The sequence below is a fragment of the Asparagus officinalis genome, chromosome 1 (assembly GCF_001876935.1).
Source record: "Asparagus officinalis chromosome 1, Aspof.V1, whole genome shotgun sequence".
NCBI classification, from domain to species: domain Eukaryota; kingdom Viridiplantae; phylum Streptophyta; class Magnoliopsida; order Asparagales; family Asparagaceae; genus Asparagus; species Asparagus officinalis.
In genome coordinates, this window is record NC_033794.1 from 104,688,526 (window position 1) to 104,708,325 (window position 19,800).

The window sequence follows — 19,800 nt, forward strand, 5'->3', positions numbered from 1 at the left end:
TACTATCACTCAAAGAAGGACTACCATGCTAAGTGATTAGGACCTAACATGTTAAGTCTGAGAATTGCCAATGACTGGCGAACCGAGATTTTGGAGAATCCACCATCGATTAGTTTGATCAGCGGATGGTTTGGTGAGGAAAGATTAACCTATCAGAGGGTTAGATCTCATCTCACAAAAATAAATCATAAGAGTTAGAGAATTTTGATAATAAGAAGAAATGTTCCAACATTCTGAATTCGAACGGGAATTTCTTATTCATCACTTCTACAATGATTGGGTTATCCCTAAGAATGTCACATATGATGTTCTTCTGGGAACTTCCCGATACATTGGTTATCCTGAAGATACTAAGGATAATATTTTTTCAGGAACTTGCTATTTATCGGCATCATAAGCCGGTCGCCATCATTGGTGACTAAGCGATATGCGCCACTCGAATAGACTGTCTCTACTACGAATAGTCCCTCCCATTTGGGTTCAAATTTACCCTTTTTCTTGGAGTTAAGGATCATAGGCCGCCTCTCAGCTAAAACCAAATCCCCTTCTTTGAAGCTTCGTTGTCGGACCTTTTTGTCGAAAGCTCGAGAGATTCTGGCCTAGTAGAATTCGATATGCTGTTGAGCTTCTAAACGCTTATCGTCTAGTCTCTCAAGTTCTTCAAGGCGTTTCTGATGCTGTTCTTCGGTCGTCATTTGAGTCGCAAGGGCGATTCGAAGTGACGGGATCTGAATCTCCAACGGAAGAACAGCTTCACATCCGTATACTAGCGAATATGGGGTCGCTCCCGTCGGTGTGCGCATCGTGGTACAATAGGCCCATAGAGCCGCGCCAAGCTTGTCATCCCAGTCTCGTTTATTAGTTTTCACGAGTTTCGACAAAAGCTTTATGATGGTCTTATTGAAGGCGTCGGCCAATCCATTCGCTGTGGGATTGTAAGCTGTCGAAGAGATGTCCTGAATTTTGAATTTTTCACAAAACCTGATGAAGGCGTTGCTGACGAATTGAGGACCGTTGTCATGTATGATTCGTCTTGGGACACCATGCCGGTAGATGATATGGTGCTTGATGAATGCTGTGACGTTGCTTGTTTTAACTTCTCTGAGCGGAACTGCTTCAGCCCATTTGGAGAAATAATCGGTAATTGCCAGGATGAACCGGTCACCTTTGACTGACGGGGGATTTATAGGACCAACAATATCCATTCCCCAGGTCTCGAACGACCATGACGTAACCGAAGGATGCAGATACTCCGGAGGTTGATGCATATAATTCGCGTGTACTTGACACGCCTGACACTTTCGGGCATATGCGACTGCATCACTCATCATGAAAGGCCAAAAATACCCCATTCTTCTGATGCGATCATAAAGCTTGGGGCCAGGCTGGTGTGCGCCACACTCTCCTTCATGTGCTTCCCTAAGGACTTCTTCAGCCTCTTTAGTCAATAAGCAACGCAATAGCAAACCATCGTACCCCCTGCGGTATAACGTTCGATTCTCCGTGTTATAGTAGAATCTTGGCGCTCTTCGTCGGATTGACTCTCTTTCTTTCATGTCTTCTGGTAGGATTCCATGTAAGACGTAATCGATGATGGGGAAACGCTAATCTCGGGGTTCAAATTCAACTTGAGTTGAGTGTGCTTCCTTACTATCTTCTTCTTCGCTATCTTCATTGTAGATCGGCACTAGGAGTTGGTGAGTCCTCACTGTAACAAACTGTTCTGTTTCAGGAGGTTGCGCCAGGGATACGGCCAATGCCGCTAATGCATCTGCGTAGGTATTTTGTAACCGTTTCCAGGAGCGCTCGCTACATTAGTTGCTCGTGAAGCGCCGTCGAAGTACAAACGCCATACTTGCTGGTGTGAAGTTGCGTTGACTTCGTGGGTCTCATCAGGTAGGTCGTCATATATCTCGGCAGTATCCATAGTTGGGTTGTCTGCCAGGAGATCACAGATGACCTGTCCTTTTACTGACTTCTGTTGTTTAAAGTGCAAGTCGTATTGGGACAAGAGTAAGGCCCATTTTGCTAATCGCCAATTCATGGAAGCTGGTTGAGTCATGAATACTCGAACCGGGTTAACTTTAGAGATGACATAAATGGTCTGTCCAACCAGGTAATGCCGCATCTTCTGAATAGCGAACACCAAGGCGAGGCATTCTCCCTCAATCATAGGATATCGAGATTCAGCGCCTACCATGGTTCGGCTTAAATAATAAACGGCCTGCTCATGACCGTTATCGTCATCTTGTACAAGTAATGCACTTAATGAGTGGCTCGTCGCCTTGACATAAATCAAGAACGGTTTGCCCGATTTCGGTGCGACGAGTACAGGAGGTTTTGAGAGATATTCTTTAATACTCTCGAATGCCTTTTGACAAGCGTCATCCCATACAAAAGATACGCCTTTCTTCGTGAGCTTGGAAAACGGTTGGCATTTCCCTGAGAGGTTCGAGATGAACCGACGGATATAAGCTAACCGCCCTTGCAATCCTCTGAGCTCCTTAAGATTTCTTGGAGGTTGCAATTCATTAATTGCCTTTACCTTATCAGGGTCGATATGAATACCTTTGGTGGTGACGACAAATCCCAGGAATTTACCACTGGACATTCCGAGGAAAGACTTGGTAGGATTCATTTTCAATTGATGGGTTCGCATCAAGTCGAATATGGTCTTCAAATCTTTAATGTGATCCTTCTTATCGCGACTTTTCACAACCAAATCATCCATGTAGCACTCGACAGTCTTCCGGAGATGCTCCTGAAAAATCTTCGACATGGCTCTTTGGTACGTGGCCCCTGCATTCTTTAAACCGAAGGGCATGACCGTGTAGCAGAAAACGCCGAGGGGTGTTCTAAACGCGGTATGCTTTTCGTCATCTGAATGCATCTTTATTTGATTATAACCAGAGAAACCATCCATGAAAGACATCCTCTCGAACCCGCACGTATTGTCGATGATAACATCCGTGATAGGAAGGGGAAAATCGTCTTTTGGGCATGCAGCGTTGAGGTCTCGAAAGTCGATACAAATCCTGACCTTCCCGTTCTTCTTAAGGACTAGGACAATATTGGCAAGCCACTCCGGATGCTGCTCTTCCCGAACGAAGCCCGAGTCAATAAGCTTCTTAACTTCGGCCTCGATTGCTTCCATTATTTGCGGACGAAACCGTCTTTGTTGTTGTTTGACAGGTTTGACATCTGGTTTAATATTAAGACAATGTACTGCCACGTTCGGATCGAGCCCTGGCATGTCTTCGTAATTCCACGCAAACACATCGATGTACTCCCTGATAAGAGAGATCAATTCTTCTTTCTCACTCGGCGGGAGGCTGTCGCTAATAAATATAGGCTTCGGATTATCCTCGCTACCCATATTCACTTGGAGTACTTGATGTTTGGTAGGAGGTTCCCTTTGCTCAAACCTATCGCCGTATTGCATGTTTAAATGATGAACCCAAGGGTCCTCCCAAGTCGGCATCTGATCGTCTTCTTCTATTGTCGCAGGGTCGACCGTAGCCATATTCGACATTAGCTTTTTGAACATTTCACCAAGACTAGTATCAGAATCCCAAGCCGAAGAGTCAGAAGAATACCCATTTCTAGCTTTGTTAGCAATTTGATCGATGACCTGCCCACAACACTCATCGTCGGATGAGGAGACATAACCTAGACCTCTTTTGTGGCGATAATAGTCATCGGGTTTTCCTTTTGGTACATAGGCCATTCGAGGTGGAACTCGAGGACCTCGACCAAAGCAAAGACCCTCTCCGAGTGTGAAGTCATACCCATACTTCTCCATTAGATCGCGCGCTTTTGCGTTATATCTAAATAGATGAGAAGCAGATTTATCTTCATCGTCTTCCTCTTCCAAGAAGTGGTCGGGTACTGGAGATTTTCTTCCTTTACCATAGACGACTTCCTTTCCACCCCCTATCCCTGCGGGAATGACAAGTGTTGCTCCGCACGTATCTTGTACCTGTTTTTTCGTCAGACAAAATGATTGAAGTGGCATATACAAGTCAGGGTTATCATATAGCTCTTTAGTGACATTATCAAGACACATCGAGTACTCTAAATCATCATTTATTGATAGTTTTTCGGCAAGTTGCCAATTACAACTACTTTCCGATGATTCATCATCGTCAAGATTGATTACAATGGGTACAATGTCATTAAGTATAAAACCACCATCATAATCAAACTCAGCTTCGGTGTTAGCTTCATCCCCGCTGTCCGTTCCTTGGGCCGATGGTTCAGTATCAGATTCGGCGCCGTATAGAAGGGAATCAGTAAAATAGTTCTCCAATCTCTTAAACGGTTGCTTATCCGTGACCACCGTCTTGACTTCATTATTTGAGTCCACATACTTGAAGCATTGGTGCAGAGTTGACGGGACTATAAGGTTGCCGTGGATCCAAGGTCGACCCAACAGTAAATTATAGGATGTTTCCGCGTCAATTACGTAGCAGGTAACTTCTGACTTCAAGTCTCCGATCTGACACTTTATTCGAATCTTTCCCAAGGGTCTGGACCTACTGGTGTTGAATCTGTAGATCGTAGTGCCCGTGGACGCTAGCTTGCTCGTTGGTATTCCAAGATTATGCATCAGTCGGAATGGCATGATACTGACAGTGGAACCCGGATCGACTTGGATCCGGTTAACAACATTGGAGCCAATGTGGCCGGTGAAGTATAAAGGCCGATCGTGCTTTGAATTCTTCGTCTGCATGTCTTCTTTGGTGAAGGAGATGCAGGGAAAATGGTGTGCCGCGAGATTACAATGTTGAACTGATGGTTCCGGTTCTCCAGAAGACGGCTTGATTCGAGTCAAGAAAGCTTCGGAGTCGCTCAAGGCTTCCTGCAATGCTTTCCTCGTGTCTTTTGAAAGACGCAACAATTCGTACATGGTTATCCTAGCTGGTATATTAGCCAGCTGTGCCATGATGTCAAAATGGGGTGGAGAGCTTGCCTTTCCCGGTTTGTCTTTCCCAATCGGATGATTGAATCGAGACTGCCTCGGGTTTTGGACCTCCTGGTGTAGAGGTTCTTTCCCTTTCTCCTTTTGCTGGACTTTCTCCGTAGCTACATGTGTTGGGGGAGTTGCGACGATTCCCAATTCTGCCAGCGTCTTTGAGGGAACGATTTTGTTTACTCCCAGTTGCTCAGAAGCCTCTGGATATTTGTAGTGATATTCATTCCCGCTCCGGGTTATAAAGGCCTCATGTTCGCCTTCAGAAAGAGGGAAGGCTGGAATTTCCTCGTCGTCTTCTCCTGGAATAGCAAAAGCTCCATAACAAGACTTACTCTTTCCTTTTGACCTTTTCTTGGAAGAGGCTCTAGTCCATTGTTCGTCTCCAATCAAATCTGGATGAACCCAAAGAATCTCACCATTCGGGGCTGTGTGCGGTACAAGTCCTTTCTGGCGCTGTTTGTGAGGATCATCGTTCACGGTCTTTACTGCTGCATTTATTACCGGCTCATGCTGGAACCAGTTCAAGGGAACAGAACCGAAACTAATCGATACTGCATTTGCACCCACCTTCTTCTCCTTAGGTTGCTTCATAGTAATGACCCCGACGTCGATCAAAGCTTGGATCTTATCTTTAAGGGCATAGCATGCCTTGGTAGGATGGTGTACTGCTCTGTGAAACGCATAGTATTTTGGATCATTGATTCTCTTAGCATCTTCCTGATCCTGGACCGGAGGCAATTTGATCTTGTTATTCTCAATAAGGTACTTGAAGATACCAGTGACTTCATCCTCTTTGAACGAATAGACATTCGGGAACTTCGGCTCCGAGGCTTTTGGCTTCTAGGGCTGCTATTGCCACCTTGATTGTTGAGGCGCCTTTTGTTGCTGTTGTTGCGGTTGTGCTTGCACCTCGAATGTTTGATTCGCGTCCACAACGTTCGCATGTGCTTTTCCCTTACCCTTAGGGACAAAGTTCTGTTGCGGAGCGTTATTTGGTATTTGGCCCCTTTCCGCCTTCTTCCTTTTAAGGAATCGTTCGGCTCGTTCTCCTCGCACCTTCAAATCCTTCCAGGTCTTTGGCGGTGCTATTCCCATAGCTTCAAGGATGTCTAATGAAAGATTATTGTGACAGGTCTCGAGGATGAAATCTTCGCTGACCGGATCCCTGCAATTCATTGCTTTATTTCGGAATCTCTTCACGAAGTTTTCGACTGTCTCACCATTCTTCTGCTTCTCATCAAATAGAGTGCCGATTGAGATCTCGGTGTCGTCGTCGAAGAAGTTCGTTAGAAACATATCCTCCATGTCGTCCCAACTGCTGATACTCCCCGGCTTGAGGCGACGATACCAATCGAAGGCCGCTCCGCGAAGAGTGCCAACGAATGACCGCACCATTAAGGGTTCATTCCCGGAGATTATTCCTAAGTGAGACTTAAAATATATTAAGTGTTGGGTAGGGGAACCCTTTCCATCAAACGGCGTAAAGTTAATGAGATTGAACTTTGCCGGATATGGAATTGATTCCCACTCCCTCGGATATGGACACGGTATACCTGACCTTTTTAGCGTTGATTTTGCTCTCCAAGTCCTTCATTTTCTTGTCTTCACTCGTATCTGTCTTCGAGTGGTTTCTGGGAGAGGTAACGTGGTCTTCCTTCGCATTATCATCCGAGGGACCGCCTCCGTTATTGTTGTTGACAGGAGGGATAGTTATGTTGACATTATTCTCTTCCCGTTCATTCTCCTCTTGATTCGGATTATTGCGACGACTAGGTTCTCCTTGGTGAGTTGTCAGTACCGCGATTTGCTGGTCATACATCTCTCTCATCTGCTGCATGGCCATCTCCATCTCGAACTTGAAAGCTTCCTTCTGCTTAGTCAAGACATCTTCAAGCATCTTGGTCACTTGTTCGGCACTAATCATAAGCGACTCATAGGGCTGTCCCGCACTAGATGCCGTGCCGTCGGACGCTATAGCCGAGCAGGAATCTGAACCATCATCTGACACCTCTTCTTCCAAAGGAAGTCCCTTTTGCATCCTTTGGTAATTCCTTCGCCTATTGGTCCCCGATCGCAATCGAGTCATACGCTTGTCTCTGCCGGTCATATTAGCAGACACTTCTAGGAATTCGTCCTCTTGGCGGACAGGCTTCTTCCTACGGAAACGTCTTGGCTTGTTCTCAGGTGTTCTGGTAGAGATTCTCTCGAACACCGAAACTCTCCTTGGGGCTTTAGTACAGCAGCATTCTGACAACACCGCCTTGATTATGTTGGCACACGGACAGTGAAAATCCGTGTCTCGAGCATCTCTCTTTCGAGACTTACCCGCACCCCCAGCTCTATAGTACAACTCATCAGTTTGATAACTGGAGCAACCCATAGAGTGTTGGCATGACTTCCCAGGTATAACACAATCATCATCAGACGAATGTGTTTCCCTCTGGGGATATGACGCTTTATTAGCGTTTTCAAAAGTCGCTCGTTCAAGTCTACGCTTTTGCGAGCGTGAAAACTTAACGGGCTCTTGAACTTCGACACACAATCCAATGCGGTCGGTAACAGGGGCTTTCCCTTCGTTATCTTTATTGGGGGGATTAGCACGACCCCCAGTCTGGTTCGTTGTTTGGGGACCTTTCAACGGTCCCAATCGCTCCTTGATAGGTGCTTTGCCTCGATCTTCTGGTAAAGGACCGATGCGACATTTCAAAGGAACCCTGGATCTTGAAGAATCCACGTTCTTACCTGGCTCCGTAGGAGGTGCGGGAGTAGGGGAAATGGGATCTGGATTTGAGGACAACTGGACAATACCTCCGTCCCCTTTTGCCTTAGGTGCTGGCTTCGCCTTTGGCACCCACACTTGCTTGTGTTTTGACGGCTTCTTGACCATCTCTTCTTTTTGCATCTCTTCCGCTTTCTGCAGAAGGACTCGGGCATGCGCAAGCAATGCGTGGCGTTTATTGATTCACTCTTCGAGGGTTGAGCGAGTCCTCTTGACACGAACCCATTCGTTCGTCTCTGTCTTGGAGGAGGAGTTGGTTGATCGCCGTTGTTGCTCCTGGCGCTGTCTTTACTTTAGATCCTCATTGTAGCGGATCCCATCCATCGATTCTGCGGCCTTGGCCAGTTGTCGCGCAAGGCGTTGACGCCGTCTTTGGCGCGCCCTCTTTGACAAGGTTGGAACACCTTCAGCAGTTGACTTCGCGGCGGAAGGGAGATCTGGATCTGCAGCTTCGACCACGTTAGACGCCATTGGAGCGTCGCGGTGAGTAAGTGCAACGGTGGCGAGGGGATCTTGGATCTTCGATCCTGAGGGCCTACGAGCACTCTTGGAAGATGAAATCTTCCTGCGCCTGTTTGGAGAGGCGGATCTAGAAGAGGAGGAAGAGAGGTACTCTTCAAACTTCTGTTGATCGAACTCGTATTCGATCTCTTCGTTCACCCGGATCTTGAAGGCCGGTTGCGTCACGACGGCCTCGGCAGCGAGGCCGTTGGCTCCCACTGTGGTCGCCAGTTTGTTTTCATCGAAAGTTGCCTTCATCATTGATTTCATTAAAACTTCAAACGTTACAAATGAATTCAAACAACAAAGAAATAAAAATTACAACTTTCTTGAAAAATAAACACAAGATCCGTTCGTCGTCTCTTGCTTGCGTGGGTCTTTAGCCTGTGACGGGGATGTCGATATCCGTGGACTACCTGGCAATCAGATCTGATCCAGAGCTTCGTCGATCCGCGAGGAGATCTAGAAACTTGAAGCGCCTATCTCGATAAAAGCGAGATATTTGCTATTCTTAGTATTACCACAACGGGATAATACTAAGGATCGGGTACGGGTGATGTAGATCTGACGAAGGACTCTCTTGCGTTGAAGTGCTCGATCACTCTTCACTCCGGCAGGGCTTCGCCAATTCTCCAAAAATCCAGATCTGAAAAAATAAGGCCTAAGGCTTGTATTTAATAGGCATGAGGGGTTGCGAAGCGGTTAAAACCACTTAAAGGGCCCAAATCCGCGCTGAGACACCCTAGGGGTGTCTTGGCCTGGCTGAGACACCCTTGGGGTGTCTCGGCTACTGTTTTCGCTGTAACTTCTTCGTCTGAACTCGGATTTGAGTGATTCCAAATGCGTTGGAAGTCTGACGAAGAGTTCTATCAGCTCCAATGGTTAGATTATCTGTAGGATGAACGAGACACGCAGGGCATTGTTCCTTTTGTAAACATCGCGTGGTTCTCGATTAGCCTGTGCCTTCGTTATTCCGAAATTCTGTCAGCTCACGTAGTTCGTCGGTTCACTTCAAGCGTTCACCGACATCAGTTGAACTCCTGTGAACCAGATAGTGACGTTCATTATCGTTCCTTAACACTGAGCTGTTCGTGGAGACCTATAGGTAATTTTCGATGCCTACAGCAGCGTTGGAAGCTGCATCTGAGCTGCGTTCGTGGCTATGAACGCTGTGCGTCTTGATGCTGGTACGCGGAGAGGACTTCCACGTCTTGGTTTGAATAGACCGTCGATTTGTAGTCTCTTTCTGTCAGAACGTTGCAAAGATCGTCGTTTTGTAATCTTTGCTTTAGCTCTTTGATATGTGAGAGTCGTCAGATTGTAACTCCCGATGTTGATTGTGGAGGCTGTTGATTAGAGCTTTCATCAGTTGTTGCAAAGGTCGTCAGATTGTAAAATTCATCAGTCTACGTGAAAGTCTTCAAATTGTAACATTCTGGAAGTCGTCAGAGTGTAACTTCCATCATCGGTGTTTTGATGAGGATCAGCTATCTATTGTGATTTTTAGACAGCCTACAGCGGCCATGACTCCCACTTGAATTTGACTTCCTCTAGACCGTTTTAGTCTCTGATACCAGTTATTGGGAAATACCCGGGGCAACACTAAACCCTTTAAACAGCAGGAAACACAATATAGAGAAAAATACACCAAGATTTACGAGGTTCGGCAAACTTGCCTACGTCCTCGGGAGCCACACAATTAATTTCTTATCAATTAACAAGAAATTATAATGCAAGGGCAGATCTCAAACTTAAGATCTCTCAATAAATGCCAATTATCACTATAGCTACAAGTGATAATTCCCTTCTTAAATACCCCTCTTTGATTTTCCCCTTAATAAATTCCCTTTCTTAAATTCCTTCCTCAAAATCATGTGAGCTGAAGGAGAAAGAAGAGAGAGAGAGAGAGAGAAAGCCGCCGGCCCGCTAGAAGAGAAAAAACACGAGAAGGAGGAGGAGAAGCAGCTGGGGGCTAGGGCTCTGGGCTTTACCGCTTTATAGGGGAAAAACGCGCTAAGCGCTGAGTTGTCGACAGGCTGTCGACGGAGCCCAGTGAGAAGCTTGCCTACGCTAGAGGAGATCGCCTGAGAAGTTCTCGAGCATCGGCCTGTGCTCACTTCGGGCCATCGCGCATCCCCCCCCCCCAGAGTCCTTGCGTCGAGCTCAGCACTGGCTTTGGCCGTCGAGCTTCGGCCTGACGTCATTCCTCAGCCCAAAAGCGACCTGGCAGGATCTCGTCGAGACTCGCCTGCGTGTGGGTCGTCGGAGCGTCGTGCCTGACTCGGCGCATGGAATACCCTGTGGGCTTGCCTAGGTTTGGCTCGAATGGAGTGGAGCTCGCCCGCCACGAGCTCGCCTGAAGGTCGCCATCGTCTCAAGCTCGCCTACAGGTTTGGTCTACACTCAAACTAACATTCTCTTCTGTAGCTGTAAAAAATGTATTTTGATTTATGATACTAATGATACATTAAGACGTGAATTCTTAGATCGGTGGGTGTGGAAAATTATGTACTGGCTGATACCCATTTGATGCGTCGTTAGTGTCATGCATTAGAACCTTTGCATACATCCGAGATGCTAACTTATTCATGCGACCAACTTTACGCTAGCGTCCCTTTCTACAAGGTTGGATTAATTATTTCATTTCATCTACACTTACTGTTCCTTCGAGTACTGAAAAATGAGACAAGAAAATGACCAACGAACCGAAACGTTAGGATCCAACCTGAGCCACAACCACAACATCAATTCAAGCCCTGCACAACCTGGGATCCGCCAGCCGCGAACCCTAACTAACCTCACCCGCTACTCTCCAAAAACCAAGTACGACAACATGATTGCTGATTCTCACCAGTAAATAAAACATCCCCTTCCCCAATTCGACACTTTTTCCCTAACCCCGAAAGCAAAATCCCAAGGAGCAGAGAACCTTCTAAAAAAGTGTTGCACAGTGGCCAAGGAAAAAAAAAATTCCCTGACAAGCTACCTGACAACCCAAAAAAGAAGAGGAAAAAACCATACAAGGAAAAAAAAAGAGAGGAGAAAATGAGAATTGGGTGGTTGAGTGTGAGAACCCCTCTCCTCTTCCAATCCAAAATCCTCTGCCTCGCTCTCCTCTATTTGCTTACAACCCTCCCCTTGTCAATCTATGTCTCCTTCTCCCAATCTCGCTGCCTCTTTCAATCTCCACAAATTCATGATAAAAGCTACCTCTTCAATTATCCAAGATCCTATGGACAGCATAAGCATGCTTTGCCGACAGCTCGCTCTTCTTGCGCCTCCCCTGTTCCTTTCTCAGGTGTTGAAAATTTTCATTGAATTCTATAAAATTTTGACCCAATTATGGGTTTATTGATATGGGTTTTTGGTGGTATTATCAGATTACAAGGCGGCTGTACAGGAGATCCATGATCTTTGCAAGAATGCGTCGACATCGAAATCCTCTGCTTCAGGGTATTTGGAGATGTTAGGGGAGAGCTTCGCTGGGAATTTTTCGGTGCAGAAGAGGAAATCTTATTTCGATCAGAGGGGTGATTCGTTGGAGATCCCTTGTGGATTCCTGAAGGAATTTCCTGTCAGGGATTCTGGTTAGTTTCTGCGACGATGATTGTCACTTTTTTCTATTCGCCCATTGTAGTTTTCAGGCTTGTGGATTGATTTAGAAATTCTGGGTTCATGAGGGATGAAGATGACCAATTGGATGTGATTGATTAGTTCGAAGAAATTGGGTTTTCTTTTTTGCTATTTATTATTATTATTATTATTATTATTATTAAGCGAATTAGAGAGACCCATGATTTTATTTCTGATGATCACTTCATAACAAGGAAATTGAATTTTTAATGTGTTTTCTTCATGAAAAGATGTTAACAACTCGGAATGCATTTATTGTATTCTTGTATGAATAAACATATACCTGCCAGCCAACTTTGGAAGATGAGTTTCAAAAGAGAACTTCATAATGCAACATTATTTCTTCTCTTACCGGAAAAGGAGGAATATTATTAAATGCGCGTTTTATTTATTTTTCAAATATATGAGGAATTTTACATTTTAATTCATGTTTTCCTTCTCAGCTTTCATATGATTCTGAATTCAGACAGGTTGGCAATGGCGAGCTGCCGTGGAGTTGTAGTAGCATCCGCAGTCTTTGGTGACCATGACAAAATCAGGCAGCCAAAAGGCTTAGGACCAAAAACACTCGAAACTGTTTGCTTCTTCATGTTCATCGATGAATCAACTCTCAAAGGCCTCAACAATCACAACATTCTCACCGATAAACAAAATGAGAATAATATGCTCGGAGCATGGCGAGTTGTAATACTTCAGAGCAAAAAACTCCCTTACGACAATCCTGCAATGAATGGTGTCATCCCTAAACATTTAATTCACAGGCTATTTCCCAATTCTAAGTTTAGTATATGGTTGGATGCGAAGATTCAGCTTACGGTGGATCCGTTATTGATTCTCCATTCCCTTCTTATATCGAAAGATGTGGATATGGCTATATCGAAGCATCCTTTTAATATGCATACAATGGAGGAGGCAATGGCAACTGCGAGATGGAAGAAATGGGGAGACGTGGACTCTTTGAGGGTGCAAATGGAGACATATTGTGAAAATGGACTTGAGCCCTGGTCACCTAGCAAACTCCCATATACAACAGGTGCACTAAATCAAAGTTTTGTGCGTTCATTTATATCATTGGGATCGAAATACTAATTTTATCAGAATATCTGCATACAAATGGGCTGCTCTGAGTCATTCACAACGAGGATAGGTTCATAGATTTTGACTTGCCTTCTTTAATGTTTCACAACATCACGCTCTCATAAAATGTGTTGTGATAAAATTTCTATTCGTTCTTTGGAAGTTTAGAGAGTTCTCATGTTTATGTGAGCTCAATTTTATCAGTACATATTTTGATCCATGGAGTGCATTTTATCCATCATAAGTATCCCATGTTCTTGAGAAATGATGTGTTTGTTAACGGTTGCAGATGTACCAGACACTGCACTGATAGCAAGGAGGCACACTACAACTAGCAATCTGTTCTCTTGCCTTCTCTTCAATGAATTGGAGGCATTCAACCCAAGGGACCAATTGGCTTTTGCCTATGTGAGGGATCTAATGAACCCCAAGATCAAGGTTAACATGTTCGAGGTGGAGGTCTTCGAGCAAATCACCATAGAGTATCGCCACAATCTCAGACGAGAAGGAGATGGGTCTCAATCAACAAGGAAGAAGACCAGAAGAGCTTCTTCGAGGGACATCAATGGAAGCAGCTGTGAACATTACCTACTAAAGATGTGGGGTGAAATTACTGAGTGAGCTTGGTTTCTTTCTTCTTTTTTTCTTCTTTTCCCTGTTCTTTTTGCACATAGATACAACAAAAGCACATGAAGCCTATGAAGAGAGAGAGAGAGAGAGAGATAAAGAGAGAGAGAGAGAGAGAGAGAGAGAGAGAGAGAGAAAGACTGGGACCAAAACAAATTCAAGGCACCTCCACTTTTTAGAACCTTGAAAGATACCTGATTGCACTCAAAGAGAGGTGGTTACTGGTGAACTCTTGGATTGTTGTGTGGCAAATTGGCCAATTCTTTATTTCATTGTAAGGTGAGCCCTATAGAAGAGGCAAATATTTATTATTATTGTTATTTTTTTTATTGGTCTAATGATTCATCTACAATTTTTTAATGAAAAGTTGCCGTGACCCTTTATTTCTAATCATGCAAATTTTATATTGTCTTTGCCAATTAATTCGGTTCTATTAGAACTTCATTTTGAAGATCTGTAAAGTTTGAAGATGAGCTGTTTAAAGGACACATATTGAAAGAAAATTGAAAAAGAGAGGAAGAATGTATGCTGTATTCTACCAGGAACACTAACAGGATTTTATCTATGGTTAATTGCTGATAGACCCCTGTACTATTGCCCAATTGTGAACAGACCTCCCTGTAGTTTTATTGTTACTGATAGACCCCCGAGTGAAAAACTTTTATCAATGTAATTTTCTCATCTCTGAGGGTAAAAGAATCAGACAAATTTCACTCAGAGTTCTATCTGCAACAATAGAATTACAGAAAGTCTATCCATAATTGGGAGACAACACAGGGTGTCTATTCGCAACTTACTTCTTTTTTCTCTATGCAGAAGGAACTAGTAAGAAAAACTTCATTTGCAATAATTAGTCATGCACAAGTAGCTGACAAAATAAAACTGATTTGAGAAAAATAATGTGGACCAGAAACAAACAATGCACATACATGGAATTTCTTTTGATATATATATATATATATATATATCATTCCATAAGTTTTCAACTAGACTTGTTAGCTTGTTTTGCATTGTGGGCATGCTCAATCTCCTTCTTTAAGTTGTTCACAATCTTCTCAAAAACTTGGAAGTCATGAACGGCATCATATAGTGGTGACCCCTCTTGGACGTTATCAGGCCAATGCAATCGGCTTCTGATGTCTTGAAACTCCTTGTACAATTCTGTGGAGCGGTCTCTATTGCCTTCAATCAAGTGTACAACTGCCTGTAACCAAAAGTTCACATGTTAAATGACTTCTCTAAGGAGAAAGCTACAGGAGGAGAAATTTACCTGATACAGAGGACCCCGAGCATCTGATATCTCTTTATCATTCAAGCATTTACATTTCAATGCATCTTGGTAGTTTCCCTTGCAGAAAAATGGAGTAGAAATTTAGGAATTAACTGTAATTCTGTGATATTTTTGGCCTGTCTAAGTTTATGTTCTTTCTAGCTTGAAAATTGACAATTTCTATTTTGGCTAGATTTCAGACCTAATTAACCTATTAGCATCTTGATGGCATATGTATTAACATGTCATTGCTTGCGAGTTCTATTCTCATGTTATCGAGATCAACAAAAGCTAAATTTATATGAGTATTGCTACATTAATTTTTGTATATATTACAGGTTGGTCATAAACAACTTATATGAACTTTTTTTGGGTAGATAATTAGCTAGTTATTGCATGCCTCTCTACCTTAACTTACGTAAGAGACGATGAATGATTCTTTTACTGGAAAGTACTTGGCGTAGTTCTAGTGATTTTCCCCTCTACAAATAGAATCCTGTAGCTATTGATCTCTCTAAAATTTTCTTAGCCTATCTGTAATTTCTTGATACCCAGTGATTCTAAAACGTCACATTTGTCATAAACTTGAATGCTGAAACATTTATACGAAGTGATTCTGAAGCTAACGTACGCCTGAAACTAACAGCTAAATGCTCTGTCAATCTGTATATATCAGGTACTTACATTTAACTAAATGTAACTAATTGTGTTAACTTAAACAGATGGAATAATTATATACCTTGTAGATTAGCATCTCCACCAGTAACATTTCAAGTTCATAGGCTTCGTGCGGCTTGCCGTCTTTCTCTGCTTCCTTCAAAGCCTTTTGCAGCATCTCCACAGCTTCATCCTCTTTTCCACTCATTTCTAGCTTTGCTGCAGTTCTCTGTGACAGATCAATATTTAAACACTATGAATTCTATTGCCTTAAATTGATTAATTCTTGAGACGCTAACAAGGAAAATTATACCACATTAAATCTATGAAGAAGGGTTTACTGCAATATTTTTAAGAGATCAGATAACTATGATTCCGTTGTTTTGGCATATACTAACATAGCATTTGCTATCTTTGCAGATATAAATTTGAATATGAGTATTGGTCAGATGATTACTCAATATCCTATCCATTAAAGGCAAGGGTTAATGGAGGATACACCCCCTGTACTATCACCTAATTGCATATTGACACCTTATAGTTCTATTATCGCAGATAGACCCCTCGGCTGGATTTCTTTTGGTTCTTCCATCGTCAGATAAAGAGAACTGTTTTTTTTTTAACGAATAGACCTCCTGAGGTTAAAAGAGTTAAAAGAAAAATTCAGCCAAAGGGCCTATCTGCAACAGTAGAACTACTGGGCATCTATCCATGACTGGGCAATAATAAGGGGGGCTGCTTGCAATTACCCAAAAAAACCTGAGTCTGTATCTGATAAAAGATGATGAGGCATCGGACAGATACACTAGTCCAATATTATACTGAAGTTGGTATTAAAATTCATTGATATCTCAGATTATTTCATTTATCAAATATGAGTATGAATAAAAAAGGAACTAATCTTATGTGTATTAATATTCTGGGGATGTGAGATTATCCATATTAGACACAATATTAACATAGTTTACTTTCTGTGTTTGTTTACCGGCAATGCTAAACAAACGAAAAAACTATGACATTCGTGTTAGTGTCCAATCACAATCCAGGAGGCTGGAGAACCCATAGTCAATCTCTAGTTGTCAGGGATTTGTGGTTATATAGTTTGGATCAACATTTTGTTTTTTGTTTATTTATATTAAAATATTTGCTTCGAGTTGTTTCTCTTAAACTTTCTCCACTGCGAACTGTTAAAAGAGTGTAAAATTATAACTCTCAATACTTAAATAACTTTGGAGTTTTAACGCAACGAAGGGGATGTTATGATGATATTTGAACAACTCTTGCACAAATTTTACACAGTGGATGCTAAAACTCGAAGTCAGGTTCAAATCTCCCTGAACATGTATCTAAAAGCATAGGTTTCTATTTATAAGAACAATTCACCCTGCAGGGTTCACACTGAAGCTGGAGGTCTCCTAAGGTTAATTTCGTCACAACTTTAAAGTTTTGATGCAGCCTGAAAGAATGAATTTCCTTGCAGGAACAAAAAGTTGATGACAGATGAAAGAGTTAGACACCCACCTGCAACATGCTAAAACTCAACTGCTCCTCCGCCAGCAACCTCCCAAAATTTCCCACCTCACCCTTCCAGCGCTGCGCTGGTCCGATCCTCGGCCTTGCGAGTCCATGATCCTTCTGAGCGCCATTCTTTGCCACCGCCTGCCAGGCGCAGCCATCGGACATGACGATGGCAGCACGCCTCGGCCTCGGCCTCGGCCTCGGGTGTCCCGCCTGGCGCCGCCCCTCGGCCCCCACTTCCTGTTCCTGTTCTTGTAAGCCAGCGCCAGGCACAGGCACGTGAACAGCAGCGGCCCCGCGTTCGCCGGCCTGGACAGGTGGTGCAGGCACGTGCTGCTCACGTGCCTGGCCCAGTGGAGCGCTGGTTTTTGTTGGGGTTGTTTGGGCTTGGTGTTGTCTGGAGGGTTCATTCTGTTTTGGGTGTTCGTTTAATGGTGGTTTGGGATGAGAGGAGGTCTGGTGATATGATATCGATGATGATGTTATTTGTTGCTTGTAAAAGTGGAAGGAGGGAAGGGATATATGGAGACATGTATGTCATAGGATTTGCTGTGGTTGCAAGAAATGCATCTAGTTCTTTTTGATGTGTAAAAGAGAAGTTTCTCAATGTTGTAGGTAGTAGAATCACTGCTTGCTTCATCTTTTTTCCTTCTTATTGTCCCCCCCAGTTTTTGTTGACTGGGCAACGTAAATCTCATCCCTAGAATGAGCAAGGGTACTGTCTCTACGAAAGAATTTGTCTCCGAGAAAAACGAATGTCCTTTTCCATTTCACGAGTCAAAAATGTCAGTGGACTAGTGTGCTGAGGCATAAAAATGCGCGTCTTAGTTGCATGTTCTCAGAAAATTAATGCCTCCTTTATCCTGTGATTCTTTTTTTTAGTAAAAGGAATTTATCCTGTGATTCTAACCATAGTAGTTAGTAGCTTTTTTTGGGTGAGTCCTGGATCAATTTTGAGTGGTTGCTTATTTTGTCCTAGCTCCAATATGTTTTTGAGTAATTTTTAACCATACTATAAAATTTGTACTGCTTTTGTACTATCACATATAAAAGAGCAAGGTACTCGCTTTTTTTTTTGTTGACAATTTCTAAAAATGACCCGAATCCTTATTAGAGATGGTACAAAAATAGTATAGATTATTCTTATTTTTCTTATACTTGCTAGTGCTTGAGAAGAGATCTCTCTTCATGTCTTTCTCCCTACATGGCTGTATTTACAACATGTATGGAAAGACTTTCCATGATGACGAACAAAATGTACATGACGAGATTTTCAAATAAAACCTGTCTTAATGATCGATTGCAACAAATCACTACAATCTTAGAAGATAATATATGCTCAGATCAATTGCTTAATTTTATGAGCTAAATGATATTGATGAAATCATGAAGAAATCTTGTCAATGGATATAAGGGGTCTTTTTTAACCTCAGAAACCACCTTAAAAATAAGGCAATTATATGAAAGTCACCTTTCAAATTCAATTATACACAAACCACCTTAAAGTCGGTTTTTATCGCAATCAACCACCTCTGTAGGCTATCAAAAAAAAAAATCACAATAGATAGCTGATCCCCATCAAAACACCGATGATGGAAGTTACAATCTGACGACTTCCAGAAGGCTACAATTTGAAGACTTTCACGTAGATCGCTGAAGGTTACAATCTGACGACTCTCATATTCTCAAGGAGCCAAGACGAAGATTACAAGACAATGATCTTTGCAACGCTTCGACAGAAAGAGACTACAAATCAATGGTCTCTTCAAACCAAGACGTGGAAGTCCTCCCCACGTACCAGCATCAAGATGCGCCACGTTCATAGCCACGAACGCAGCTCAAATGCAGCTCCAAAAGTTGCAAACGCAGCTTAAATCACCACTGGACGCAGCTCAACATCGCTGCCCGACGCAGCTCAACATCGCTGCCCGACGCAGCTCAACATCGCTGCACAACGCAGCTCAATATCGCTGCACAACGCAGCTCTATTCGTCGCCCGACGCTGCTCAACACAGCTCCAAGCGCTGCCCAACGCAGCTCTATATCGCTGCCAAACGCAGCTTTCATCCGCTGCAAACGCAGCTTCCAATCACTGCGTTCAAGCTTCCAGACACTGCCAGAATGCAGGATCTGCGTTTGACTCGTTCAAACACGAGTTGAACGGTTCCAAAACCGTTTCCCACGATCTGAGGGGATCACAACTCCACTCAGGAGTGATTTAAGGGGCGGTTACATCCCATTAGCCCCACTTAGGAGCGAATTAAGGAGGTGGTTACACCCCTTAATCCCCTATAAATAACAACAAACTCAACAGAGTTAAGGATCGGATTTTTGATAATCAGATCGAGGAGTTGGATCGGTTGGAGCTTTTGAGATCGGCAACAAGATCTTCTTCATCCTTGGCTTATAACCGACTTTCGGTTAAATCAACTCTTTCATAGAGTTTTAAACTCGTTCAGAGTTCTCCACAACGTCAAATCGTGAGGAGAAGACCACATTCCAGTGAAACAAGCCATCGGATCGTCAACGGAGAGCAAGGGGACAAGCTTCTCTGACGAAGAAGTGGTGGCGCAATCCGACGTTCATCTTACTGGAACAACCGTCGAAACTCTCATGGTTGAGTTTGATCAAGCCAAGTTTGAGGAGGCTCTCTCATCCGGATCCCTTAGCCCCAAGGCTATGCGCAAGATCCACAAAGTCTCCAAGGAGACTAAATCTCCAATTGTTTCTCCTATGCCGAAGGAAGCCTTCTCCTTCAACCAA

At 43.4% G+C, this 19,800-nt stretch overlaps 2 protein-coding genes across 2 annotated transcripts; one reads left to right on the forward strand and one right to left on the reverse strand.

The window, feature by feature from the left end:
• Nucleotides 11,189-13,982, forward strand: LOC109828842. The gene is made up of 4 exons (XM_020395808.1): nt 11,189-11,553; nt 11,636-11,842; nt 12,355-12,921; nt 13,255-13,982. Exons 1-4 carry the CDS (start codon nt 11,301-11,303, stop codon nt 13,584-13,586), a joined length of 1,359 nt encoding a protein of 452 aa, XP_020251397.1. The 5' UTR covers nt 11,189-11,300; the 3' UTR covers nt 13,587-13,982.
• On the reverse strand, nt 14,416-17,202 carry LOC109838666. The gene is made up of 4 exons (XM_020407093.1): nt 17,041-17,202; nt 15,602-15,748; nt 14,863-14,940; nt 14,416-14,796 (listed from the first exon to the last, which is right to left on the reverse strand). Exons 1-4 carry the CDS (start codon nt 17,200-17,202, stop codon nt 14,575-14,577), a joined length of 609 nt encoding a protein of 202 aa, XP_020262682.1. The 3' UTR covers nt 14,416-14,574.

Excerpts from the sequence above, each read along its gene's own strand:
- LOC109838666 (XM_020407093.1), bottom strand. The coding sequence starts at position 17,202 with ATGTCCGATGGCTGCGCCTGGCAGGCGGTGGCAAAGAATGGCGCTCAG. Across the intron at positions 15,749-17,040 it reads TGAGTTTTAGCATGTTGCAG|AGAACTGCAGCAAAGCTAGA; the intron begins GTGGGTGTCTAA and ends GATCTGTCACAG. Across the intron at positions 14,941-15,601 it reads TGGAGATGCTAATCTACAAG|GGAAACTACCAAGATGCATT; the intron begins GTATATAATTAT and ends TTTTTCTGCAAG.
- LOC109828842 (XM_020395808.1), top strand. The coding sequence starts at position 11,301 with ATGAGAATTGGGTGGTTGAGTGTGAGAACCCCTCTCCTCTTCCAATCC. Across the intron at positions 11,554-11,635 it reads CTCCCCTGTTCCTTTCTCAG|ATTACAAGGCGGCTGTACAG; the intron begins GTGTTGAAAATT and ends TGGTATTATCAG. Across the intron at positions 11,843-12,354 it reads ATTTCCTGTCAGGGATTCTG|ACAGGTTGGCAATGGCGAGC; the intron begins GTTAGTTTCTGC and ends TTCTGAATTCAG.